This window comes from Ahaetulla prasina, chromosome 5, assembly GCF_028640845.1.
Source record: "Ahaetulla prasina isolate Xishuangbanna chromosome 5, ASM2864084v1, whole genome shotgun sequence".
Classification (NCBI taxonomy): Eukaryota; Metazoa; Chordata; class Lepidosauria; order Squamata; family Colubridae; genus Ahaetulla; species Ahaetulla prasina.
Window position 1 is genome coordinate 120,194,836 of NC_080543.1, and position 22,028 is coordinate 120,216,863.

General features: G+C 36.0%; 1 protein-coding gene across 1 annotated transcript in view; it reads left to right on the forward strand.

The window, feature by feature from the left end:
• The window catches only part of RBM26 (RNA binding motif protein 26), a 45,257-nt gene that overhangs the window by 15,969 nt on the left and 7,260 nt on the right, over nt 1-22,028 (forward strand). The window contains exons 8-20 of the mRNA XM_058184694.1: nt 3,059-3,196; nt 4,470-4,610; nt 5,883-5,991; nt 7,090-7,249; nt 9,950-10,114; nt 11,001-11,132; nt 12,113-12,184; nt 13,634-13,762; nt 16,616-16,690; nt 17,972-18,139; nt 18,991-19,095; nt 20,030-20,239; nt 21,329-21,415. Coding sequence (XP_058040677.1) covers nt 3,059-3,196; nt 4,470-4,610; nt 5,883-5,991; nt 7,090-7,249; nt 9,950-10,114; nt 11,001-11,132; nt 12,113-12,184; nt 13,634-13,762; nt 16,616-16,690; nt 17,972-18,139; nt 18,991-19,095; nt 20,030-20,239; nt 21,329-21,415 — 1,691 coding nt within the window. The remainder of the gene's footprint in view (nt 1-3,058; nt 3,197-4,469; nt 4,611-5,882; nt 5,992-7,089; nt 7,250-9,949; nt 10,115-11,000; nt 11,133-12,112; nt 12,185-13,633; nt 13,763-16,615; nt 16,691-17,971; nt 18,140-18,990; nt 19,096-20,029; nt 20,240-21,328; nt 21,416-22,028) is intronic.

Consider the following 22,028-nt stretch of genomic DNA (forward strand, 5'->3'; position numbering starts at 1 on the left):
ACATGGATGGATGAGATGTCCATGGAAATTCTCAGTCATCCAGGTCATGGTTGTCTCAATGGTGCTTTTTTCAAAAAGCAACTGGACTATGTTTTTTTCCTTAAGGAAGACACTTCATTTCTCATCCGAGAAGTTTCATCAGTGGTTGATGAAGCTTCTTCAATGAGAAGCGAAACTTCTTCTTCCTCAAGGAAAAAACCATCACAGTTGCCTTTTGAAAAAAAGCTCCTTTAAGATATGGACAGGTGAGCGTGTCTATATACAGTAGTGGCCAAAATTGTGGAAACCTTTTGGGGAAAGAGTATTTTCTAAAATTAGCTAATAACACCACTTTTTTGGAGTAATACCATAAAATTATATATCAGTGGAAAGATAATTTAATCAAGAATGTAATGTAATAACTTTTATGAAGGATTTGGTCTTAGAATAGCAATAAAGAAAAGTGAAACATGCAGAAAAAACCAGATACATTATTTATTATTAGAATAGCAGTTACATTATCAAGAAGAAAAGTGAAAACAGGTAAAAAGAAATGAGATATACAAAAATTATCACCACAGAAAAAAATGAGATATACAAAAGTTATCACCATGTCAGTTAATATTTAGTTGGGTAACCTTTAGCATGAATTACAGCCTTACAACGTCTTCTCATGGGGGGACCAAGTCTTCTGTAGCTGTTCTAATGTGAAACCGATTGAATGATTGCTTCTATTAACTGGGTTTTATTGCTGGGTTGCTTCTGACTAACAAGTTTCTTTAGTCGGCTCCATAGATTTTCAATTGGGTTAAGTTCTGGGTTATTCCCAGGCCATTACAGCAGTGGAATATGATTATCTTGAACTCCCCCCCACAAAAAAAGTAGTGTTATTAGCCATCAAACCTCAAAAATACACTTTTCCCAAAAGTTTTGGCCACTACTGTATTACACTGTGCCTTAGGGAGATGATGAGTCTGATCAGTTCACTTTCTGATTTATATGGTGTTTCATTGGTGCTGAACCACTGTAGAGGCAAGAGACATCAATCCCAGGTACCAGTCTTTAAATTTCACTTTTTGGGGAAGGTTGTAGATCTTTAGTTTTAGAGAATCCTATAGGAAAGAAATTTACTGGACCCTTTTCAGTCAGGGTTCAGGCCAGGCCATGAGAAGGAAATTACATTGTTCTGCTGGATGACTTTCATCAGGACCTGAATGAAGGTAGGCTGCTTTTAATATTGCAGGCCTACGGTACTTGGTTCAACCATGTCACCTTGTGGTTAGATTTCTGCAATAGATTTGTCTGTGTGTATGTGTGTATTGTCTTTGAAGACAACTTGGAAGTTTAGTTGATCAAGAACAGCATAAATTTAGCCCTGTAACACCTGTGGTGTGGTTGTTCCATAAGTTGTTAATTTGTTACGGGCCTCATTCAAAGTGTGTGTTACTGTCCTTCAAACCTTATGTAGCTTGGCTGTCGGCTATATTCAGGATTATCTCTCCTGGCAAGATTTGTTCTACTCCATGCATTCTTGTAAGGAAGGCTTAGTGCGAGACCATATACATGGAGTGAAGTTTGTGGGGCACCCATAAATTACCTGATGTTGACGCTTTGCCTCCTGAGTAATAGAATGCCTTGAATGTCCCAGGCTTTTGGAAATTTCTTTTTAGTTCCCTGTTTACTATGCTTTTTGGAACCTAATGATGTTTCCGCTGCTTTACGGATGATTATTTAGTACTAATTGCTCCTAGTTTTATGAATGTATTTTTCTTACAGTTTTGTTAATTGCCTTATGTGTACAGGGCAGTCTATAAAATGTGTGAAATAAATATATACTCCTACTCTACATTTTATTACAGTTTCTTCCCAAACACACATGTTTTCATTATGATGATATATAGAAGGAGATATCTTTTCAGATATGCAGGATCCAGATGAAGCTTTAAAAAATTAAAATTAGATTGATTGCAAAGCACACCAGAGTGTTGTTGTTTTTTTAAAAAAAACTGTGTGATATAATCTGTTTCCTTTAGTTACCGTTCTAATACTTGTATTATGAAATAGTTGTACAGCTGGCAAAAGTTGGAATTTGCAATGAGAATAATTCGTAGTTAGAACTGCTGCAACTATTTTTTTTTCCCTTTTCCACATTTTGCATTGAAAAGAAACATTTTACATTGCTTTATGGTCCACTAACATGATACAACAGGTATTTCCCCTAGTGTTTGCAGACAGGTTTTCTTGATAAATGACTTATATCTATCCTCATACTATTGCCATCTCAAAGAAACAAAACATTTTAAGCCATTATTTACTTCATACTGCTACCTATCTACTGCTAAAACTTTCATGTCTGATTATTTGTAATCTTTAATTTGGCAATAATCAACATTATAGGGCAACAGTCAAGGTATTTCAAAGAGGCTAATTTAGAAATGCATCCAAAACCCATGACGTTTGTGGGATTGAAATTTGTAAAACCTACTTTCTTGCTTCAGTGCTATCATGCCCGGTCATGTTCAGGTAATAATTACCAAATTTACAATGCTCATTGCCAGCTTCCTGCAAGGCAAGCCAATGGGGAAGTTGACAGGGAATTCAGAAATTATTCCCACTCCCACTGCTGTTTAGTCCACTCGTGAGCAACTGGTTTCTCTGCTTAGGTAAGGAAATAGCCCTGAAATGAAGAGCCAGCATAGGTTATCTAGTGCAGGGGACCTCAATCCTCAGATCAAAGGCCACTACTGGTCCATGGGCTATTTGGAATTGGTCCACGCAAGTGGCTGGCTGGAGCATGCGTATGCTCACACAGCTCAACTTGCATGAGCAGCAGGCTGATGGGTACTCACACGTGCGCATGCCAGGCCACTGCTTGCACAAGTCAAGCTGCCAGCCCACCGCTCATGTGGACCAGTTTCTCTCTCTCTCCTCCCCTCAGCTGTGCCGCCAAGCCACAAAGATTGGGAGCCACTGATCTAGTCTATTTCTGAAGATGCATAAGATTTTGAAAGACAAGATGCCCAAATCTTTTATTTTATTTTTTTATAATTTTTATAACTCCACTATTTATTTTTGGTAGGACCACCACCTCCGCTACCACCATTGCAGCCCTCTGGCATGGATGCCCCCCCAAATTCTGCTACCAGCTCTGTTCCTACTGTTGTGACCACGGGTATTCTTCATCAGCCGCCACCTGCTCCGCCCTCTCTCTTCACAGGTGTAGTACTGGATTTTTTTTTTTAACAAATGAAAGGGGAAAAATGATTTCTACACATAATGTGCAGTGGAATATTAGAACATTGGAAGAAAAAAAGTCATGTGAGGAGTAGTTCACCCTCAGGGGAGAATGGGACAACTCGCCACAGCCAGGCTGTTGCGGCCAATTCACAACGGCCAACTCTCTGCGAGGCAACTCACCATGACCAACTCGTCGTGGGACAACTCCCTGTGGGACAGTTTGACAATTCTGTTTCATTATTTACAATAAATAAAAATTATTTTAATTTCTGCCATTCACATTTCATTCTGTCCCTCCTTTGGAATCCTTTCTTTAATCGTTCTATTCCACCATTTCTTTGATAGTAGTGTAACTCTTGTCCTGCAGCGAGTTGTCCTGTGGCAAGATGGCCATGGCAAGTTGTCCTGCAGAGAGTTGGCTGTGGCGAGTTGGCCGCAGCAAATTGTCAGAGTCCCTTCTCAGAGTCTCTCTTCTACAGTTTTCTTTTCCCTGTCCCAAAATATCCCCAGACTTCTAGAGATTTTCAATTCATGGAGGGAGGTAAAACATTTGGGATTGATTGTACTTTAATTGAATGCCATCATATGTGTGTGTGTGTGTGTGTGTGTGTGTGTGTATTTAAAGGCACTTTTGAGTGGCATAAAGGATAATTCTAGCTAACTAAAATAGTGCACAGTCTACGTTTTTAATAAGAGTCTATGTGGGATGCAGTTTTATAATCAAACACAAGATCAAAAGAATTGTGAAAACTAGGCTTCCAAACTTAATGGAGCATAAAATGTATTTTTTCTTCAAAAGGTCAAAAGCTTTTGAAATTAAGAAAATTCCCAAAGGAGAATTTTATATTTTGTATATTACAAAATTTAAAGAAAAAATGTTTTTAAGAAATTTTGGGGTAGAAAAAAAATGTATGGAAAAAAAGTTACTTTGTGTTCTAATTCTGATTTAATCCTATATAAATTGTATTAAGCTTCGTATCTATGATGGAGGTGTGAAAAGTTGATTTCGGCACAGCTTTTAGCATACATCTGTTTAGTAGGATAGTAATTCACTCTTTTAAAACTTTTCAGTTTAACTCAAAATTATTCAGCTTAGAAATCTAGCTACTTTTGTGCATATGCACCAAATATGTGGGGTTTTTTCCTAAACCAAATTGGTGACATGAATCATTTAAGGGTTGATTTGCATGCCTGCAGTATATGGTTTAGGTTTCTCTATAATTGTATGATTAGATAATATATTTTTTTGCCAGAAACATATGACACAGATGGCTACAATCCTGAAGCACCAAGTATAACCAGCACTTCAAGACCCATGTATAGACACAGAGTCCATGCCCAAAGACCAAACTTGATAGGACTTACCTCAGGTGATATGGACCTGCCACCAAGAGGTAACATGAAAGATTCTTTGCTTTAAGATGTAAATGGATAGTATCACGTGTGTGTGGGGGGGAAATGTGGCTCAGTGGCTAAGATGCTGAGCTTGCCGATCAAAAGGTCGGCAGTTCAGCAGTTCAAATCCCTAATGCCGCGTAACAGGGTGAACTGTTACTTGTCCTAGCTTCTGCCAACCTAGCAGTTCGAAAGCACATAAAAATGCAAGTAGAAAAATAGGGACCACCTTTGGTGGGAAGGTAACAGCGTTCCGTGCGCCTTTGGTGTTTAGTCATGCCAGCCACATGACCATGGAGACGTCTCCTGACAGCGCTGGCTCTTCGGCTTTGAAACGGAGATGAACACCGCCCCCTAGCGTTGGGAACGACTAGTGTATACGTGCAAGGGGAACCTTTTCCTTTACCTTATGTTATTCCATTTTACTAATTGGAAAATATGGTAGTAATTGAAGTTGCAAGAATCTTCTCTAGTGCTGCCATCCTACCTATCATAATTGCATTTTTCCCAGCCAAGCAAGCATGTGCTTGCAAGGCTTAAAAGAGTTAATGGAAAAGTAATAAACCATTTACCTTGTACTTCTCTGTTGAAACCATGCACCTTTAATCAACTAGTGTTGGAAGCTCCTAATCAGATGAACAATGGGGGAAGGGATAGAACAGGATACCTGAGGGAAGCTGGTTTTTTTAGTGAATCTGGCTTCCAGATTGACTTTGCTTGTCAGAAGATTGAAAATAGTGATCACATGACCTTGGGACACAGCAATGGTCGTAAGTATGAACCAGTTGCCAAGCATCTGGATTTTGATCCCATAACCACAGAGACGCTTCAAAGGTCATAACTATGAAAAATGGTCACAAGTTGCTTTTTTTCACTGCCATTGTAACTTTGAACCGCCACTAAATAAACTGTTGTAAATCAAGGACTGTCCATACTTCTTTATGAGATGCCCTTTTCCCAAAGAAATCCCTCTCGGGTTTCAGGTCGCAAGTCATCTGCCAAATATCTACAGCTGTAAAAAAATTATATTTTCTAAGCAGTATATTCTGTAGCTGCCCTCTGTGGTTACTTGCATTTCCTTTTGAGGCATGTGGTTTTAATGTATCTTGGACCAACACTGAATAAAAGGGACTTGGATTTAAAGAAGTCCTGCATTTAATATGCTGCGAAAATGTAGTAAGTCAGTTGACGGTAATCAGGAGAGAAAATTCTACTATAAAATGCACAAACATCCTTTAAAAATTAATCAGTGTACTCTTTTCTTCCTCCAGAAAAACCTCCCAATAAAAGCAGTATGAGGATTGTAGTGGATTCAGAGTCCCGGAAGAGAACTATCGGTGCAGGCGATGGACTTGCAGCAAAGAAGAATTGGTTTGACAAGTAAGCAGTTGTTGGCTTTGTTGACAGCAAAGTCAACAGAGTAATGAAGAATTAGCTGTCATGCCCTCTGCTGATCAAAAGACCCCTCCTCTTAATCCCCCTCCCTCCACATATTTTGGCTGTAAAAGTGGAATTTAGATACAGTACAGAAATATTGTCTACGCTAGGTTTTAAGTTTGAAGGATTAAAAAAAAATGAAAATAGCTGCTGCAACAATTTAAAGTCTACTTTTTTGTATGTTTCTAATATCCTGTATTTATGTAAAACAGCAGGGCTTTGCAACTATTCTCTTGGCTTTTTTTATGGTTACCGTGGACACTGTAGAGGCAGATCACATAAACAACACTTTGCATTATTTTTATATGGGCCCTGTAATACTCGACATTTGTCTGTATACCTGTATTAAAAGAAAATCACATTATCATATAAGTATCACTTGAGTAATACAGGTGTTTCTGTTGTATGAAAACATGTACAAATACTGCTTTCCAAACTAGGAACAGTTTTAATAGACTTGGAAGGGACCTTGGAGGTCTTCTACTCCAACCCACTGCTCATACAGAAGACCAGTACTATTCTGGACAATTGATTAATTGTTCTGACTGTCAGAAAATTTCTCCTTAGTTTTAGGCTGATTCTCTCCTTTATTAGTTTCCATCCCGTTTTAATGTACATGTCAACAAGTTCTTCATTCAACACTGAATTAATCTTAGTTTGTTCAATTTGCAATATATATTAATATAGTACAAGATTAAATCTTTTAACAAGATTTTTAAACTAGCTCTGTAGAGCACTGTTTTCTATAGAGGAAAACGTGGGAATATAGAGGAATGTTAGTCATTTACGATCATGGATATATTATCTATAGGCATATATGATAGAGGCTGGCATGTGATCATGAATTGATCTTTGGTTTTCCCTACTTGGGTAGCTGCCGATACTGGTATACTGAAGCTTTTCTTGTTCCACAACAGTGTTTAAAATAGATGCTTCCTGGAATTTAGTTTCAGATTATTTATCATTTAATTCCACATTTTAACTATCCTCTTGTGAATTGATTTCTATTAGTAACTTTAAGTATTTGATTTTTTTTTCCAGACAAAATTTTAATAGAACAAATAGTCCTGCTTTCCAGAAGAAGATGCAATTTGGGAATGAAAACACAAAACTTGAACTGAGGAGAATTCCCCCAGAGCTTAATAATATCAGCAAACTAAATGAACACTTCTGCAAATTTGGAAATTTAGTGAATTTGCAGGTAGGCGATAGCGTGGCTGGCTGGGGAATTCTGGAAGTTGAGGTCCACCCATATTAAAATGTCCCAGGTTGAGAAACCGTGCTGTAAACCTTTTTACTATATTGTTGAAATAATATGTTGGAAATTCTTTACTAGCTGGAACATGGATCATGGGTGGTGTATTTTTTCTAATACATAAAGCCCTGAAAATTTATAATCGATGTATATCATCTGTTTAAATAGAGAGCTTTAATCAGAAGTTAAATATTGGCAGGGAATTAATTTATTGCAATTACCGCAAGGCAAGAATAAGCCATATTGTTTCCTCCAGATATTTTGGCCTAAATATTCCACATTTCTTTGCAATTGTCCCTGCTGATAGGGCCTGATGATAATTTGAATTCCAAACATTTGAAAGGCATTGGATTGCCTTGTAAAGTGGCACAGGTACTAGTTCCTTTCTTGTCAAGTAATCTATACAGGTAGTCCTTGACTTACAACAGTTCATTGAGTGCCCATTTGAAGCTACAACACTGAAATAAGTGACTTACGGCTGCTTTCACACTTAACAACCATTGCAGCATCTCCATGGTCGCAAGTTCAACATTCAGATGCTTGGCAACTGGCATGTATTTATGACAGTTGCAATGTCCTAAGGTCATGTAATCCCTTTTTGTGACCTTCTGACAAGCAAAGTCTTGTCAGAAAGTCTGCTGTTACCTTATGCCTCCCATCGACCCGTACGCTCTCACAGAGAGGGCCTTCTCAGGGTGCCGTCCGCCAAACAATGTCGGCTGGCGGCCCCCAGGAGTAGGGCCTTCTCTGTGGGAGCACCAACACTCTGGAACGAACTCCCCCCTGGCTTACGTCAACTGCCTGATCTTCGGACCTTTCGTCGTGAGCTTAAAACATATTTATTCATTCAAGCAGGACTGGCATAAATAGTTGATTTTAAATTGGGGTTTTAATAATATTTTAAATTTTTAAATGTTTTAATTATCGGCCGTATAGTAATAGTTCATTTTAAATTCTTTTAATTGTATATATTCTGTGTTTTTATTCTGGCTGTACACCGCCCTGAGTCCTTCGGGAGAAGGGCGGTATAGAAATTTAATAAAATAAAATAAAATAAAAATAAATAAAAATAAATAAAGTCAATGGAGAAGCCAGATTCACTTAATAACCATTTCACTAATTTAACAACTGCAGTGATTCACTTAACTGAATTTTAGGCTCAATTGTGGTCGTAGGTAAAGGACTAGCTGTAATACAATTTGCTGTACTACAATTTAAAAAAAATAAAAGGTTCATATGTAAGGCCTTCTCCTAAATGTTTGTGTAATGGGATATTTGATTCATTTTGTACCCAGCTGAAAGGTTGATTTGGGATTACATGTTTTCTTTCCTTTTTTGGGGGGGGGGGATTAAAAATTGCAAGAAAATTTGATTTGTTTGTGCCAAAAACATGCTTAGTAAAATGCCCAGAAATGTACATTCTGAATAATTATATTCTTCTCCACTTCCTGACTAGAAATTACAAATTAGATCAGGTTGCTTAAAAATTATATTTTATGAGATTTCTAGTAAAATCTGCTTGAACTCCAAGTGGCTTAATAATGTTTAAATATTAAATTAAATTGGTTGAATTTAATATAATTAAAGAAATGGATAAAAATGAAAGAAAGATTAGAGGAGAAAGATAGTTAACAAAATTTGAAATGATTATAAAAGAATGTGAGGGGAATGAAGAATATATAAGTAAAGGAAGAATTGGGAAAATATATAGAATATTAACTGAATTAGAAGATCAGGCAAAAGGTTTAAATTTAATTTGGAAATCAGATTTAGGAGAAAAATGTTAATTTGGAAAAATATTTGGAGCAGAATAGTATATAAGAATATGTCAGAGTTAAGGAAAATGGATATAAAGTGATATGGAGGTGGTATTTAACACCACGTAAATTAAATCAAATAGATGTTAAATATACAGATATTTGTTGGAGGTGCGAGAAAGAGGTTGGAACATATAAACATATGTGGTCGGATTGTGATAGTGCACAAAAAATACGGGACACAGTGTTTAGGGAAATTAGAGCACTTTTGAATGTAAATTTAGATATGTAACCAAGGATTGCATTACTTTTGCTGGTGGAAAAACAAGATATAAATGAAATAAAAAAGGAATTGAGATAATTGAGATAGTCAAAGAAATGAGTGGTGAAATGAAATTTGGAGTGAGGTAACAAATGATAAATTAACAACAGAAATTAAATTTTAAAAAGAGATGATCAAAGTAAACAATTATAATGAAATATGTTATTTCATTAAGAAATAAGAATATACATTGTTTTGGAAGGGATAAGAGCACAATTGGAAAATATTGTATATCTTTTAGTTGCTACTGAAGAAGAAATATAAGGAAAATAATGGTCTCGGGGGAGTGCACTGTAATATTTGTAATTTTTTCTTTTTCTTTTTTTTTGTATTTAGAGTTATATGTATTATGTTCATATTATTTGTGTGATATATATATATGTATATATATAATTCAGAACATTATGTATGTATGTATGTATGTATGTATGTATGTATGTATGTATGTATGTATATATAAATGTTCTGAATATTCTCTGAATGACATTCCTAAAGAGTCTTGTCCTTCTTTGAGAAGACTCACTGTATTTCTCTACATTGTGTTTGCCTTTCCTTCAAAAATCATAGGTTGCCTACCAGGGAGATCCAGAAGGTGCCCTCATCCAGTTTGCTACCCACGAGGAAGCTAAAAAAGCAATATCCAGTACAGAAGCAGTCTTAAATAATCGATTTATCAAAGTCTATTGGCATAGAGAAGGCAGTACTCCCCCAATTACAACTTCAGTTCCGAAGGTAAAGAATAAAATTTGATTACCGGTAATTTGGATAGCTCTTTTATGCTAAATATCTACTTTGGCATGGTTTTCAAGGTTTGAATCTTGAATTTTCCAGATCAATACTAAGAAATCAAGATTTTTTATTTGAATAAGAATTTTGCTTATGAATATAGATCAGTTAAATATTTTATTTCACATATTTGAATATTTTACTGTAAGAAAATCAGTCAGTTAGAGCTGATGCAGCCTTTTAGTACCTGATCTTCCTTCTTGTAGGATGTTTTTTTCCCTTCTTAGTTTCATTAAAAAAAATAATATTGTGCATAAATCAGAATTCTCACAATCTTATGCCAAAAATGTCTCTGCTATTCATTAAAGAATTCCTCCTCCCCGTCTTATACTGTATATAAGCCTGAAAAAAATTATAGGATTGCTTTATTTAATGAATGTTACAAAGATGTTTCATGAGGTTCAACCACTTCTGTGGAACACATATTTAAGCACTCATGGCTCTAAAAATATTATTTTTAAACTTTGAGTATGTTTTTGTGATAACCTGCAACACTCATCCCCTGATCCCTTTCTCAAGTATTATATAGAACCATATAATTATTTACTGGAAAGATAATCTGAGGATATTAATACAATCATACAGAAATTGTTAACATAAACAAGAAAGATTAAAGAACAGTTATTCTTAAACTGTTGTTTTTAGGTTTAAATAATCTGAGTAGTTTTAGGACTATGGCCTTATGAAACTTACTGAAATATAATTATGCCAAAATAGCATTCAGATTAGAGAGCATCATGAAAAAAGGAATAATGGTAAAATGTCTAGAAGCCAGTCATACTCCGAGTTGAAATATTTATGAACTATTATGAAGATTTCATTTCTTTTTAAGGTAATACAGCCTTTAGTCCAGCAGCCCATTTTACCAGTTGTGAAGCAATCAGTGAAGGAGCGATTAGGTCCGGTGCCTGCCAGTAACATTGAACCTGCTGAAGCACAGAGTGCCAGTGCGGAAACCATTCAGGTGAACGTGACTCTTAATTTTTCTGAACTTTCTTAGTCTGCAGAACCAAACTATATAGTTTCTTCTCTGTCAGAAGCACCTGTTCAATATAAATGGTAAACAGAACATTTTAAAAAATAATGAAAATGATTTTTATGTTTAATTCGCATGTTTAGTAAAATGACACATTTGAATTGATAAAGCTGCCTTACAGATTCATTACAGTGCTTTCTAATTAATAGCCAAATATGTTTAAAGGGATTAATTCTGTTGCCTCTGAAGAATTAAAGCATTCTAATATTCAAGTAAGGTTATCTATCTATCTATCTATCTATCTATCTATCTATCTATCTATCTATCTATCTATCTATCTATCTATGGAAATTCCCTATTGAAAAAGAAAAAGGATGTAATGGCTCACAAGCTGATTGAAAAATTAATTAAAGCATCTTCATTAGTAAAACAAATATTACATGAATTTGTGGTGGGGGAAGGCCAATCTAGAAAGTTGGGTATATAAACAAAACTTAAAACATTTCAGTCTGGGATATGGCATATCATAAGTTGAGGACTCTCCGTATTGCCAAAACTCTTGTAGATGATAGACTTCCAAAACTTTGCTGTGAGCAGCCATCGTGCATTTTAATGAATCACTGCTTTTTGCTCTTCTGTTTTCTACACAGCAAATGGAAATGGTATATCTAAATAGGCCCTGTCTCATTATGTTTTGCATTGTATGCTCACTAGTTTTTAAATCAGCTTGCAGCTTAATTTTTTTTTTCCAAGTTAGTATTTGATTCAGCAGAAAGTTGTATACTCTACGTTCTGAAGTATGGCCCCAAATCCTGTAGTTGAAAGGAATGGGTGTTTTGCAAAACCCTTCTATAATCTTTTATTTATCTTGACGAAATTGGTTGGGTTTTAAACCTTAAAAGTGAAATGAAATGTATTTAAAAACACATATTGCAAACTTTAAACAGATCTTTTTTCTCTTCACCTAGAATGTAACCAAACTGTCTGTAAAGGATAGACTTGGGTTTGTGCCTAAACCACCTATTCCAACTACAGAAAAGGTAAGAAAACTATAATGCTCAACAAACTGTCTCCTAATTAACGTGAGTCAGCTTCCAAGCAGATGCTCACGTGTGATAAATGCAAAATAGTTGTTAAGAAGGTGGTTGAAATGCTCGTCAGTGAAACCTAAACTGTTGCTGTTTCGGCATGGATTTGCATGCCGAGATGGTTAACAAAACCAGTTTGAATTTGGTGCAGCATCTGTTAGTGTAGAGCAAATGAAATTGCTTGACATTCAAAAATGACTTAGGTGTAGTAATGCTAGCAGCAGGAAATTGCTGTAATGCACTGTCACATTCCTAAAGCTCTTGGCAAGAGCACCCCTTTTGGATTGACATATTAATAAACCTGTTGGCATTGTTGGTAGGAAGAGATTATGGGAGTTCTAACCCAAAGCACCCAGATGATGCCTGCTAGGCTATGTTATATTTGCTTTAATGGTTCCGTCTCTTTGCTTGGCATCTATGGTTATGTGACTTTCCGTATTGGGATGATACTACTACTCAGTACAGTTTTATTTTACCTAGTGGAATTTGCATATAGGATACTAGAGGAGGTAGATACTGAATAGTGTGTTTATATAGTTATAAACTACAAATTAAAAGCTTGCTGCCTTTTATATGTGAGTTTACATTCTTTTGTTTTGGTGAGTCCAATACACATACAGTGATCCAGGATAATTTAAGTTGGATAAAATGTCCATAGGCTTTTGGGAAAAAAGAAGCAGGTAAGAAAGAATTAGCATTGGAAAAATAAACCAAAGACTAATCAAAGCAGGCATTTAAGGCCTTTTTTGAAATTGTTATTTTGAAAACTTATTTAACTCCCTTAACAAGCCACAATTCATAATTTCAAGATACCCTTTTAATGTACAAAATTCATTAGGTCTTTCTTACAGTTCCTTCCATATATTATAATAGTGAGATATCCAGCTTTGTACACTTGATTAATAAATAAACAAGACAACTCCTTTTTTAAAATTTCCATTTTTTTGTACGCTGAAGAAACCAGAGGTTTTCTGAATATATGAAAATCATATCTTGACTCAACAGCACTTTGTAACTGCTGATTTTACAAGTTTTAAAATTATCCTTTAGCTTTCAGTTAAACTGCCTTTAACTTCCAGTCTTACTGTTTTTGAATTCAAAATAGTAATTAGTAATTATAATAAACATTTATTATATTATTTTTATTAATAAATCTTTGACTTCTCAATGTATGTTGAGGCCATGGCTGTTCCTTATAAGAGGGCAGATCTTGTCTATATTAAGATGGAAGACTTCTAGGAAACTCCTGGACTGTAAAATAGAACAATTTCAAATATCATAGAAGGTAAAAGCAATATTTTGTATCTTATTGCTAAGAAAATACTTTGATGAGTCTAGGTAACTTGAGCATTGGAGAGTTTCCATTTCATTATGTGCTAATGAAATATTTTTCTACTACAGGTGTTGTCAACTTCTACTGGCTTGACAAAAACAGTATATAATCCAGCTGCTTTGAAGGCAGCTCAGAAAACTTTGCCTGTTGTTAATACTGCCCTATTAGATTCCAGTGAAGCACAGAAGAAAAAACAGGTACATCTAATGTGATTGTGGGTAAAGGACATTTTTCTTGTTGAAGCATATTGTTTGTGATCTTCTAATTATGGTTAAGTGATTGGGAGCACTCCAAGAATTATTTCTTCCTATGAATTTCATGTTTTTATACACACACACACACACACACACACACACACACACACACACACACACACATTTGAAATATATTTAAGTGACACTGTATATATGTATGTGCATTTGTGCAGTCTCCCAATCACAGCATGCAGTCATGATTACAAATAATTTACAAACAATGGTTTCAGTTATCACATAGAATAAAAATCCTGGTGTTGTTCGCTGTTTGTTTGTTTTTCCTCATGGACTATTTATCTTGAAAATCCAATATATTAGAAATGACATTAGTTTTGCTAAATTTCAAGATTAGTTTTAGCTACCCAATGAGATATAATTGAACTATAATATTTATATATTTTCTAGATCTCAAACAATGGGAAATACAATAAAAAATTTGAGAGCTAAGATATATAAATACTCTTACAATTCCACAACTACTCCAAAGATGCTTTTTCAAAAGGCAACTGGAGTTTCTGGTTTTATTATTTAGTGTATGATGAGAACACGACAGAAGAAAAGTAAAAATATACTGTACATAATCCATGTAATTGCATACAAAACTTCCATGGAAGTATATCAGTGGCCTCATAACGGTATATCCAATTCAACTATACAGGACTTTGCCTCTGGCATGGCTTTGTACAGCTCTTCTAGGGAACCAGAGAAGGGACATTGTGGGCAATCTTTCCACAATGATACTACTATGATGGCAACCCCATCATGTTTGAATTATGGACATTTCTTATGCCAGATTTTTAGGGGTTCTTTAAATTTCAAGTTAAATTATAGACTCTTATAATAATGGGATTTGAATATAGTTGATTTTGTTCAATGAATTGATAACTTGGTTTCCTCCAATAATGTCTTTAAATTTGTGTTTTTCTACATAAACATTGAACAAATATTCCATACATTGACAAGTAGGGAACGTCTAGCACAAATACCTACTTCCGATATGGTGATTGTTAATTATATATAATTACAATGTGTATTAATTAGTGAAAATATAATAGGAAGGTTTAGGCATTTTTCCATATATGATTCTTTTAAATAAAGTTCTTTAATGAATTATTTTTAACACTGTGTGTGTGTGTGTGTGTGTGTGTGTGTGTGTGTGTGTGTGTATACATACTGAGGTTTTCGCGGGTGTTTGTATTTAAGTCTTTGGTTATTCGGGTTTTCTCCCGTGTAAAATTGGAAGTCTCTTTGTGACGTTTCGACGAAGTCTCATTCGTCATCTTCAGGCTTCAGCTTCGTGCTTCTGGGAGCAATGTGTGATTGCAGCTGTTTTTTCCTTTTTAACTGCTAGTGGGGGTTTGAACTGATTGGGTGGGAGCTGGCTCCCTAGGACACACCATCTACCAGAAGAAAACACACACAAACCGCTATCTGCACGCACTCTCACACCACCACCCAGCACAGATCAACTCCGTAGCCAAGACACTCATCTCTAGAACAAAACGCTTAGCTGACGAACAACACCTAAAAACCGAACTACGCACTCTCACAAACGTACTAACATCCAATGGATTCCAGAGAAATAAGATTACCAAACTAATCCAAAAAGAACCCCCCACTAAAATCCAAGACAGAGTACAAGAAAACGGCACAGCCCTCCTCCCATATATAAAAGGCACCACAGACAGAATCAGCAAGATCCTCCACAACATAACATCAAGACAGCATTCTGCACAAACCAAAAAATATCCACCATCCTAAGAAACCCCAAAGACAAAATTGAGTTAGAAAATCAAGGAGTATATGAAATCCCATGCATCGCCTGCCCCACCACATACATCGGACAAACCAACAGAAGAATAAGTGCACGCATTGAAGAACACAAGAACTCAGTCAAAAAAGAGGAACCAACTTCTTCCCTGGTCCAACACCTTAAAGCCACAGGACACGATATTGACTTTAAAAAGACCAGAACTATCGCCAAAACTGAACACTTTAACAACAGAATAATCAGAGAAGCCATCGAGATAGAAAAACGCCCACACAGCATGAACAAACGAGATGATACCTCCTGCCTACCAGCCATTTGGAAACCCGTCTTTATTGACAAACGAGTCCCTAACACGAGGAATGACACCAGACCCACACTCACGAGGTCCACACAGGATGTCACCACCACACATCCACCCAGAAAGCAGACCCAAACCCACACTGATCATGAAGCACGACCAAGGACCAGAAGCCAGACCGCAGCTGCAACATTAGCCATTTCAAACCCCTCCAATCCATACATACAGCAGACAGACACCCACTATGAAGATGTAGCACGACCACAAACACGAAGCCAAACAACAGCAATGCAGCTCACCAGCTCAAATCCCCCTGCAACTCAGACTAATCTGAGCACAACCAAGCTCCCACCCAAACAGGACACACCCCCAGCCAATCAGAGCACAAAAAAACCCCCATCCAATCAGAGCACAGCCAAGCTCCCACCCAATCAGTTCAAACCCCCACTAGCAGTTAAAAAGGAAGAAATAGCTGCAATCACACATTGCTCCCAGAAGCACGAAGCTGAAGTCTGAAGATGACGAATGAGACTTCGTCGAAACGTCGCCAAGAAACTTCCAATTTTACGCGGGAGAAAACCCGAATAACCAAAGACCTACCCATACACACACACACACACACACACACACACACACACACTGATATTGACATACATACATAGTTGGAGGCATTTTAGTTTTTATAATGTATTGAGATGCTTATTGGGATTTTTTTTTATATTTTTAGGAGGCATTAAGACTTCAGCAAGATGTGAGGAAGAAAAAGCAAGAGATTCTGGAAAAACATATCGAAACACAAAAGGTAATAGAATGATAACAGTCAAACATGAAGCTTTAAGATAAAATAGTAGATTTATTTCATTAAAAATTGAATTGTAAATGTAGTTAAATTGAAAAATCAAAGAACCAGTCCCCTTTAGCAACTGCAATTAGGATGGCAACTCAATCATTAAGCAAAGCAGTTATTAAGTGAAAAATAGTATGACTGCAATTGTGCTTACTATTTTATTTCAGCTTTCCTTTGCTTTATAGTGTCAGAAGGATACAGGCCTAAACAACTGGTGAGCCTAAACAATCTGGAAAGTTTCTGGAATTTAACTCACAAGGAAGGGTAAAAGGGCAAATCTTATAGCCCTTTTCCCTCACTCTCCTGCCCTTTGGAATGCTCATCCCAACGCTGCGATTATTAGCAAGAAAAATTGATGTTTATAGTTAACATTTATTGGAAAGGAAGGGATTACAAGAGAGTAAGCAGGCATATAACGGGAAACAGAGATCTAAAGCAATACATTAGGGCCAGCTCTTTGCCTAGCAAGTTGGCAACTACTAACCATCAACTGCCTAGAAGGCAAAAAAAGCCTTCAGTATAAAATAGATTCGAGTGTTGTCAGTGTCGGGCAGCAGCGCAGGTGGATGGTTCTAATAGCTAATTAAAGTCCTAGAACTGTTTGTTTGTTAACTTGCACTTAGCAGTTTTTAGGGACACATACTGTGCTGCAGAGAAAAGCAGCTCCGGGCAAGCTTATTTAGGCAATATCTCCTGCCTGTGAGGGGATAAGAAAGAAAAATATGTCAGACACAGGAGAATGTGTACTGATTGCATTGACATATTCATGAGAGAAAGATGCCACACGGATTGTAAATGTGGGCATAAGTTGTAGTTATTTTTTCATCTCTCATAACTGCGAGCAGTCATCGACGCAGTTGCTCAAGGACTACCTATATTCATATTCAGTAAGAAACCATATACATTTTCAATAAAAAGTAAGACATTAGCAAGGCTTTATGAGTTTGGAAGAATTTTAGTTTTGTTTCTTGTGAATGAATTTTTCAAACTTTTTTTTTTTTGAGAAAGTAAGCCAATAAAATAGATCTTGGTAAAAAGTGGACATTTTCTCTCTTTTTAATTGTTGATCAGTATGAATTTTTTTAAAAAAATGAAACATGTAATTGGATCCAGAATTTCAGTGTAAAAAACATAGAGCACATTGGTATTAGAATGAATATTTTTATATGTTTTATGTGTGGGGAAAGTACTCGTAAAGAATTCCTGTAACTAACACTAGAGAACTAATTCCACTAGATGCTGATTTCAAAACTGGAGAAAAATAAAAATATGAAGTTAGAAGACAAAGCTGAAATCATGAAAACTCTGGAGACGTTAACCAACAGTATCACCAAGTTAAAGGATGAATTAAAAGGAGTTTCCTCAACAAGCACTACGGTAAAAAGCATGAAAACAAGAACACAGGTATACAGATTTTTAAAAATTTATTTTTAATTTATTTATTTGTATCCGGCCTTTATTATTTTTTACAAATATTCAAGGTGGTGAACATACCCTTTATAACTCCATTCTTCTATTTCCCTCACAACAACAGCAGCTCTGTGAGGTGGGTTGAGCTGCCCAAAGTCACCCAGCTGGCTTTCACAGCTAAGATGGGACTTGAACTCATGGATTTTTGCTTTCTTTCCTGGCGCTTTAACCACTAGACCAAACTGGCTCCCATTTTTTTCTCTTCAGCTCTCTTTTATTTCATTTTGTCAGTTAATTAGTTTTGACTTTAACATCCACGATTGTATGTATATATTTGTGAGTGTTTCCAATTCATTGTTGCCTTGGGGCGGGGGGGGGGGAATGGAAAAAAAATATCCCCTCTTCTTTCAATGCAAATTTTTGAATGGGGTTTTAACCCACTAGTTTTCCCATACTGGTTGAGTGCTTTATAATTTGCTAGATTATTGAATACTTCTGCATCATACAATTGCCATAGTTTTGCTTTTTAATGAGTTTAAATGAACTACTTTTATTTTTCCAGATTCTGAATTATGGTTTTATGCTGAAAATTAACTCCAACAAATTATTTGCTTGCCTAGCAATCTGAAGTAATACTGCTAAGGAAGCAAATAATTAGTCTGGAGTTAATTTTTCAGCATAGAATCATAATTCAGAATCTGGAAAAATGAAAGTAATTCAACCTCTGTTGGGGACTTCTTTTTCTATCTAGCATCCTTAATACACCCCGTGGAATCCAGTTATTTCATCTGGTATTTGTATGTGAGTTAGAAAATGCAAACTACATTGCTTCCATAACATTTTAGATGCAGAAAGAACTATTGGATACAGAGTTGGACTTATATAAGAAAATGCAGGCTGGAGAAGAAGTTACTGAACTAAGGAGAAAGTATACAGAACTGCAGCTTGAAGTAAGTATATTTCACCATTGCTGGTTAACATTGTAGATGTTTCACTTCTTGTCTACGTAATGCAAAAATTGCTTTAAACAGAAATCACCTTAAAACTGTTTTTTATTGCAGGTCTTGGACTTAGATATTTCTGTTCACTTGTCTTTCAGCAATTTAACCTAAGTCACTATCAACAGCAGGCATTTTTACAATGTACCCATAGGTGGTGCTATTGGTGTTTAGAAGCACTGATATGTCTCTAACCTATTTCCCTGGCCTTTAAGACTCACTGCCCCTTTTTCTTACTAGAAACAGATATTAACAGAGACAGTTCTTTGTTAAATGTAGCTTGATGTGGATTCTGCTGTTTTGTAAAGGGAATCTAAAGGACAAATAGCAGCATAATTTGGTGTTTGTTTCATTAATTACGTAAACCATCCATTATGCAGCAGACAAGTGTTAAAAAATTAACACATACACAAAGAGACATACCTTTGCAGTTCATTCAGTTGAATTTTGGCTCAGTCTATGGCATGTATATTTGGGCATTCATATTTTGAATATATTTGCTTTATTTTCATTTTCTTTTAAGAAAACATGTTATTATCAAGGAATTAAACAATGACAAAGTGTGTGGTTAGATTTGAACCCTCTTTTTCCTTCCGTGTGGCATAAGTAGCATTCCCTTCCCTAATTTTTCTCACATCAAGAAACCTTTGGGAAAGTTTGGCTGAGAGAGAACGGGTGACCTAAAGCCACCCAGTGATCAGAGTCACCTTTGCTTTAATTTCATGAGCCAACCTTACAGCATCAATCCGTAAGAGCCATCTACAATTCAAAGATGATAATGCTATACGTATCGTTATAAATTACATAATGCAAAGTTCTAAAGTTGAAAATGCAGATAGAGAATATATCTCATTTGGGTCTCTGTGAACATTTTTATTATTGCTAGGCAGCAAAACGAGGCATTCTTTCCTCTGGCCGCGGGAGAGGAATGCACACACGAGGTCGAGGGGTATCTCGTGGGAGAGGTAGGGGAATTCGAGGCCGGGGTCGAGGAAGAAGTCTTTCTGTTCACGCGGTGGTGGATCATCGTCCTCGAGCCCTTGAAATCTCAGCTTTTACGGAGAATGACAGGGAAGATCTCCTTCCTCATTTTGCGGTATGTACCTGTCCAATTGTCTATGGAGATTCACAGTCATTCAGGTCATGGGTTGTCCCAAAGGGCTTTTTCAAGAGGCAACTGGACTTTCTTGGGTTTTTCCTTTGAAAACCTTTTGCTTCTCATCCAAGAAGCTTGGACTACCTGTCTGATTGTTCTGCTAATCTTAATACGTGTGTGTGATTTTTGTGTGTGTGTGTTACCGCTGATATTTTCACTGTGACTGATGAAATACTTAAGCCAAGTTAAATTTGTTGAACTTCTTCAGATGTTCCTTATACTCGACATAAGACTGTTGCCATATTTTTATGCGGGTGTGGAAAAAGTCCAGGAAAGAATAGGAAATGGCAGGTGTGCATGGTTGCTAACAGTGAGGGAAAGGATGAAAATAAGGAAGCATATCTGGGTTCTTGTCTCTTGTGCCATATCCGTCATCGGATGTTGGCGATCATGTTGACAATCCTATTTTTATCAACAGCTGCATGAAAAATTCCTTCTGGGTTACTGATTTGTAATAAAGAATTGGATTGGGTTGGATTAGATTAGATTAGATTCATATTCCATGATATACAGTCTGTGCCATTGATACATACATCATGACATCATAAATCCCAGAAGTAGACCTTGCATGCTGCTTGTTTGATCATTCTGATGAAAGAGTCTGTCTGTCTGTCTGTCTGTCTGTCTGTCTGTCTGTCTGTCTGTCTATCTCTATCTATCTATCTATCTATCTATCTATCTATCTATCTATCTATCTATCTATCTATCTATCTATCTTAGGGTTTTAACTTGGAGCTCTCTGAGCTTGGTTGCTTGTTTTCAGAAATTTCATTACCCAAATAGGGAGATAATGAACATCAGATAACGTTATCTTGCAAGTTTTTTTTTTTTTTTAAAGGGCTTAAACGTCTTATATTCAATTTCCTTTCAGACTATTTTTAATATTTAACTTTTTTAAAAAAAGCACAGTTCTACAGTTATTTTAGATTTGGGATCATTGTCAGTGCAAATTGTATTTAAATGCTCTTAGCTTAAAGTTATCAGAGAATAAATACGTTGCCTAGATGAGAATTTTTTTCCTCTTAAAAGCAATATGGTGAAATTGAAGACTGCCAGATAGATGATTCTTCTCTCCACGCAGTGATTACATTCAAAACAAGAGCAGAAGCAGAAGCAGTAAGTATATCCCTGCCCTCTTTTTTTTTTCTTCAAATATATTTATAATTGAAAGTGAAGTGTTTTCATATGTCCTGTCTTTGGAGCATTACAGTCTTCCAAAGATTGATTAAATCCTATCCTTCTCACTTTTAGGACAGTTACTAAAACTTTTCAAGACAGTTCTGCAAATATATCTGCTGTCTATCAGTTATCATGGTATTTTATACTAAGCACTGGAGGGATAGATAAAATTATGTAAAGTCTTCATTTCAGGCAGTTGTACTTGCAGTATTTGTTCTATTGAATGTTATTCTAGCTTAAATTATTTAATTAAATACAACAGTTCTAATAAAATAGTATTTTTGGGCAATCACCTCAGATGCTTGCATCACAATTTGACATATCAGAAGAGAGGTATAATGAATGTTGGCTATGAATATTTCTGAATATATAATTTCTAGCATTCATTTAGTTGTTTCCTGGAGCAATGGCAGTGGGAAACGATGTCTGTGAAGAATATCTTATATTTTTTCTTTTATTTCAGTTGAAATAAATCAAGAGTGTGTAATATGAAACTTAATAGTTCTAAGGCTACTTACGTCGGATATTTTTGTTGCATTCTTCATCAGTT